The 6,523-nt window shown below is 38.4% G+C and overlaps 1 protein-coding gene across 7 annotated transcripts in view; it reads right to left on the bottom strand.

Annotated features, from left to right (window-relative positions):
• HERC2 (HECT and RLD domain containing E3 ubiquitin protein ligase 2) overlaps positions 1 to 6,523 on the bottom strand; it is a 236,769-nt gene that overhangs the window by 149,445 nt on the left and 80,801 nt on the right. For all 7 annotated transcript variants that reach the window (XR_014148742.1, XM_081831489.1, XM_081831490.1 and 4 more), the window contains 3 exons: positions 5,814 to 6,014; positions 1,073 to 1,301; positions 842 to 966 (listed from right to left, as the gene is read on the bottom strand). Coding sequence is in view for 6 of the 7 variants with exons in the window: in XM_081831489.1 (XP_081687615.1) it covers positions 842 to 966; positions 1,073 to 1,301; positions 5,814 to 6,014 (555 nt within the window). In the remaining variant the exon portion in view is untranslated. The remainder of the gene's footprint in view (positions 1 to 841; positions 967 to 1,072; positions 1,302 to 5,813; positions 6,015 to 6,523) is intronic.

Below are 6,523 nucleotides of genomic sequence, written 5' to 3'. Positions count from 1 at the left end.
CTACTGTAACTATGAAAGCAACAAAAGAAGCTATGAATGATCATTAAGTACATGCAAATTAAAAACCACACTCCCCCACCCAGAATAGCTAAATTTATGAAGAATGACATGACTCATGTTGGTGAGGTCAAGAAAGAGCTAGAACTCTCACATAGGCTGGTTCAAATTAAATGGCATAGTCACTTCGGGAAACTATAAAAACACTCTCCGTAAGACCTAGCAAATTACGATTCAAAGTATTTACCCAAGAGAAAAACACGTGTTCACTAAAGAACTATACACAGCATGGTCAAAGCAGCTTTAGACAATCAAAAATAATCAAATGTCTATTAACAGGAGAATGGATAAACAAATAGTGCCGTAATCATACAATGAAATACTCAATGGTAAAAGCAATGAGTTTGAAAATTATCAAGGCAAAATAAAGCAGACATAAAATAGCACATGATTCCACATATATGACATTCAGAACTGGCAAAATTAATTTAATCTGAGGGAGGCAGGGGAGCCCCAACTTTAAGTGCAAAGAGGCACAGTGGCACTTTCTAGGGTGATGGAATTGATTCATAATATGATTAGGGTATCTGTCATATTCATTTAAATAGACAAAAGTGGATATATTTTATCATACTTAATATCGCAATAAGTTTTTTTAACTAGTAAGATAAAAAAAGCGTTAATTATAGAAAATATTTGGATGTTACTAAAAGTTTTATGTTTCAGTTTTTCAATTCTGGCAATAGGCTACTATTTCTTCACATGAGTACAATGTTTCAATCTCAGCTCACTGCCAGGTAAAAATTGCCTTTGTCAGTTCACATACACACTCCTAGAAACATACCTGGATTTCTGCAGTAATGGCTGCATTTAAGGCTGACTCTAAGCCTCCATCAGCCATCAAGCTGCCCACCAGAAGATCAATCATGAATCGACGACCTGGACTTATGTTAACTTCATTGCCTGAAACTGGAAAGGGAAAGCACTTTTGCCAATGTGAGGTAAGCACCAACGCCTCTTGGCACCCTCTCGTGCGCCCAACCCATCTCCAGCCCTGCTCCTCACCCAAGCCCACCTGCACAGGGCAGGAGAGCAGAGAGTGCCCGGGCCCTCTCCTCAGCGGTGGGCAGAAGCACGGACCACCCGCTCTGCAGCACAGCCTGGGCAGCTGCCTGCACAGTGCTTAGGACGCCTGCACTGCTGGCCAGGGCCACCACGGTCTGTTTCAGGCTGTTGAGGAGGACGCTGCCCAGACCTAAACCAAGGAATTCTGGGTCAACTTGGTGACTAATGGCAGCATGTAACTGAAAGGAGAAAAACAATTTTAATTTAGAAGCCCTAAAAACAAGTGGATTTCAAAACTTATTAAAGATTAAATAATACCTCAAATTGCATTTTATTTAAATAATAAAGGAAAAGTTCTGATACATGAATTTTTTAACCAGACTAAAAAATTTTACCCATACCAGATGAGAATTGATGGTAAGGTATTTTTTTTTTTTTAAAGATTTTATTTATTTATTTGACAGAGAGACACACAGCGAGAGAGGGAACACAAGCAGGGGGAGAGGGAGAAGCAGGCTTCCCGCCGAGCAGGGAGCCCGATGCGGGGCTCGATCCCAGGACCCCGGGATCATGACCCGAGCCGAAGGCAGACGCGCAACCGACTGAGCCACCTAGGCGCCCCTGATGGTAAGGTATTTTTAAGAGGAATTTTTTAGGGGTGCCTGGGTGGCTCAGTTGGTTAAGCATCTGCCTTCGGCTCAGGTCATTATCCCAGGATGAGCCCCGCATTGAGCTCCCGCTTCTCCCTCTCTCTCTGCCTGCCACTCTGCCTACTTGTGCTCTCTATCTCTCTGTCAAATAAATACATAAAATCTTTAAAAAAAAAAAAGAGGAATTTTTTAAACCCACTTTAAATACATATATGGAAGACCTCAAGATCAACAGAGAGGTTAAACAGTAACCTCTACCCCACCCCCAACCATCTGTACCAAACACAGAGAAAGAGTGAATATAATACAACCAAAAAACTGTTAAAAGATTATATAGTCAAGCTGAGAGTACACAAGGAAACTCAAGAGCCAAACCAGAACTCAGAGAGACACACATAGCAGGAGCTAACAGGTTCTGGGCTCTGAGGGCAGATCAAGGCCTTTGGGCATGAGATCCAAACTGCTCATGGCAGCTCACTGAGCCATTGAAGATCACCCGTCTATCACCAGCCAGCACTTGAAGGCAACAATACCCACGAAGGCTTTTGGTAGAAAGAGACCCCACAAGAAATCAGAGACCTGGCCCGCCCTGTGAGCAGATGTAAAATCAAATTCATACCAACCAACTAGGTATAGATATCACGAATCAAGAATTGAACACCAAAACATCTAAAGCCTGAGAAACACATGACACTTCAGAGACACAAACATAAAACTGCCCTCTAGGGACATCACCATAGCCAAAGGCAAAGAGATACCCCTAGCAAGATCTCCCCTGAAAGTGGTGGTACAGTCAGAAAGGACAAGCCACACTAGGTCACAAGGGAGAATCAAAGACAAAGCTCTTATAAGAGGCAGAACTCATGCCCCTAGAGTAGGCAGCAATATAAACATTGGAATGAGTCCATAAAAAGAGTAAATGTTCTGGGGTACCTGGGTGGTGCAGTCAATTAAGCATCCAACTTTTGGTTTCAGCTCAGGTCCTAATCTTGGAGTTGTGGGATCGAGCCCTGTGTCAGGCTCTGCGCTCAGCATGGAGTCTGCTTGGGAGTCTCTCTATCCCTCCCCCACCCTCTCAAATAAATAAATAAAATCTTTAAAAAAAAAAAGGTAAATGTTCTTAGAGATCAAGGCACAAAACCCAGAAGGTAAGACTATAATGAACAAAATGAAAGCCTTGAAAAAGACCCAAATATAAATTCTAAAAATGAGAAAAAAAGCTACAAGAATTTCAAAACTTATTAAAGATTATTAAAGATTAAATAACAGCTCAAATTGCATTTTATTTATTCAGAGAGGTCCTACCTCTCTGATGGGTGGCACATGGATTTAATGAATTATATGTATAATACTGCGATCATACAAGTATTTATTAAATAAATGGATAACTCAAAAATATGGAACATTCAGCTAAAAGATTTGGAAACTAAAAGAGAGCACTGAATGAAAAACCAGAAGGCAGAATGTAAAGACAGAAAGTGAACATTATAAAAGATAAAAAGATTTAAAAATATCAAAGAAGTTGTGATACTTGGGAAGACAAGAAAAGTTCAGCATAGAGAAAGAGTTCTCCAAGGGAAAAGTAGATAAAAAAGAGAGCAATTTCAATGGTAAATACTGAATATTTTTCAAAACTTAACAAAAATATGTAATCTCAAATTTAATGAGAATCATAACCTCAAGTTACACATACAAAAATAAATCCTCACCTAGACATAATATGTTAAAATTATAAAACAAAAAAAACCTGAAAGGCTACCAAAAAGTTAGCCTTTTAGTTACAAAAGTTAGCCCAAATTAGTTACAAAGAAAACAACTGCACCAAAGTAACAATTCTCATCAGCAACAATAAAAATCAGAAGAACATCTTCAAACTGCTGATAAAATAACCTAAAAAGCTAAACCCTACCCTGTTAATTTATCTTAAAAAGCATTCAAGAGAGTTTTCAGACTTTGTAACTCACAGACCTTGATGAAGAAACTTATGCAGGAGGTACCCAGGCAGGAGAGGATGTAAGCAACAAAGACAAAACAAACTGGTTTAAAAAAAGAAAAGACCATATCAAAGTAAGTATGGTCTCTTAAAAAATTATGATTATGATGATAATAATCAATTGAAGGAAAATTTCTTTTCATGTCTTAAATCAGAAATGTATCTTACATATCGCAATTGGGAGCATTTTTTTTTAGGGGCACACACACACACACACACACACCACAAATCAGTGTGTCTTAGATCCAGTGTAATAATAAACTGCCTGACAATTTAAACACAAAGTGGAAAGGGGGGGCGCCTGGGTGGCTCAGTCGTTAAGCGTCTGCCTTCGGCTGAGGTCATGATCCCAGGGTCCTGGGATCGAGCCCCACATCGGGCTCCCTGCTCCACGGGAAGCCTACTTCTCCCTCTCCCACTCCCTCTGCTTGTGTTCCCTCTCTCGCTATGTCTCTCTGTCAAATAAATAAAATCTTTAAAAAAAAAAAAAAAAAGTGGAAAGGGGAGTATAGGTTTAATGCATCCTATAACCCCTATGTTTTTCAGGAAGAGAAGTACTGGTTAAGAAGTACTGGTTAAGTTAATTAACACTTTGTGGAATTAAGAAATACTTAATTTTTCTGTAACATGATTAATGTCCAGAAATCAAATTGAAAAGCTTAGGAACAATTAAAGGTATCTGAAAAGAAAAAACTGTTTTGGAAATTTTATCAAGAAATAAGAAAATTAAGAATAAACTTACACAAAACTAATCAGAAAACCTAAATTCAAATACATTAGCAATCACAATAACCATAAAAAAATTAAATTCACCTAATGAATAAAGATTCTCAAATTGGATGCTTTTTAAGAATCAAGCTTTGTAAGTGAATTTTTAAAATGATACAACTAAAGCATAAGGACCTAGAAAGATGGAATAAAGCAACAGAAAAACTATGGCACCAGGCAAATATGGGCCAAAAGGTCAGTCCATAGCACTGACCAGACAGCAACATTGCTACAAACCAGGGAAGCAACAAACTGGGTAGATTCATGAAGGGGACCACAGTGGGCCTAATAAATGAGCTCCTACAGAAGACTTTAGGGAAGAGAAGTACTCTCCAAACTTCTGTTAATTTGATTAATGTAACTAAACATTACATTCATCTATGTGCTTTTTAGAAACCAAGGCAAAAATGGGGAGAGAGCAGAGGGGGACATGACTGGCTACATAGAAATCCTTGTATTATAAAGGGAAAAATTACTTTGTTAAGAAAAAACAGTCTCTTTTTTTTTTTTTTTTTAAAGATTTTATTTATTTATTTGAGACAGAGAGAATGAGAGAGAGAGAGAGAGCACATGAGAGGGGGGAGGGTCAGAGGGAGAAGCTCCCTGCTCGGCAGGGAGCCCGATGCGGGACTCGATCCAGGGACTCCAGGATCATGACCTGAGCCGAAGGCAGTCGCTCAACCAACTGAGCCACCCAGGCGCCCCAAGAAAAAACAGTCTCTTGACATTCAGTCATAGGATTTTATTACCAAGAGAAATAGGATGACCAAAGATTTCAGCTATAGTTTTACAGAAAGAAGAAAGAAGAATGAATGAATAAATGAATGAATGCAAGAAAGGAAGAAATGAAAAATATTTTTTTAGCTTTTCTTATTTTGACTTTTAACCTTAACCTTCCCTGTGACAAAGGTACTACTCGAGGGAGCCCACGCTTACTGAGTTGAACTTTCACACTCCAGAGGAGAGATTGGCTAGCACATCCCAGCTGGTCTCTCAATGAGCTATTGCCTCACCCAGTTGTTTCTCCACACAGAAGAACAGTAAATTCAAGATTGACTCCATGATGAATACAAACAAGCTGATTATCGCAGAAATAACACAATCCATACACACACTTACCTGCATGCAAAGACTGACTTCCAGGATAAATTTAAGATAACTAGACTGATTTTTTTAAACCTCATACAAATTACACTCCATCATAACCTAAATAACCTAATCTAAGTAATCTAAATACTTTAAAATTTTCATTAGCAGTTCATTTAACAATATACATAAACATTATTACAAATACCTAAGACACTTACAAAGGGAGGGAGAGGAAAGGAAATCATTAATACCTGAAGTCGTAGAAGATTCAGCGTTGCCACAGCCATGCACTCTTTCTCTTGAGGTGGGGGCCAGTCCGCAGTGCCATCCATCCCCTCACTCACTTGCCGCAATAGGAGGTCCAGCTGCTCAAAAGTCATTGAGCAGATGTCTACCACAAATGGGACACGGAGGCCAATGGACCACTCAGAACAAGACGACCAAGCAAAACTCTATGGACGAATCATAAGAACCTAAAATGAATCTACACACTCAGCTCTTGGACTGTTTCACAGGAGAGATTCACCATTATGAATTACAAAGATGCCTTAAATTATTACTTATTCATCCCTCTAACTGTCCCAAATGCACATATATTTTCATGGTTGTCTAGTTCATACACTATCAGTTTCCAATTTTCTTTCTCATTTTAGGACCCAATCTCATTGTACCACAAATAAAAAGTTAAGTTTAAAATCTTTTCACTCTCAAAATTATTGATACACATTAATCAGGCAGTGAGGATCATAATCCACTTGAACAGCTACAAGTAACTGTAAGTAAATAATAAAAGATTAGGTATATTTATCTGTAGAGCAACAACTAAAAAACTACACAAAGAGACAGTAAGTTAAAATGGAATACTAAAAATTATTCAAATAACCCAAAAGAAGTCAGGAAAAGATAAAGGAATAAAAGAGAGCAAGCCAAAAACAATGTTAGAAATAAATCCAACTTATAA

The sequence above is a fragment of the Leptonychotes weddellii genome, chromosome 9 (genome assembly GCF_054177405.1).
Source record: "Leptonychotes weddellii isolate Sample4059 chromosome 9, ASM5417740v2, whole genome shotgun sequence".
Classification (NCBI taxonomy): Eukaryota; Metazoa; Chordata; class Mammalia; order Carnivora; family Phocidae; genus Leptonychotes; species Leptonychotes weddellii.
This window is presented reverse-complemented; position numbering and strand designations above follow the sequence as displayed.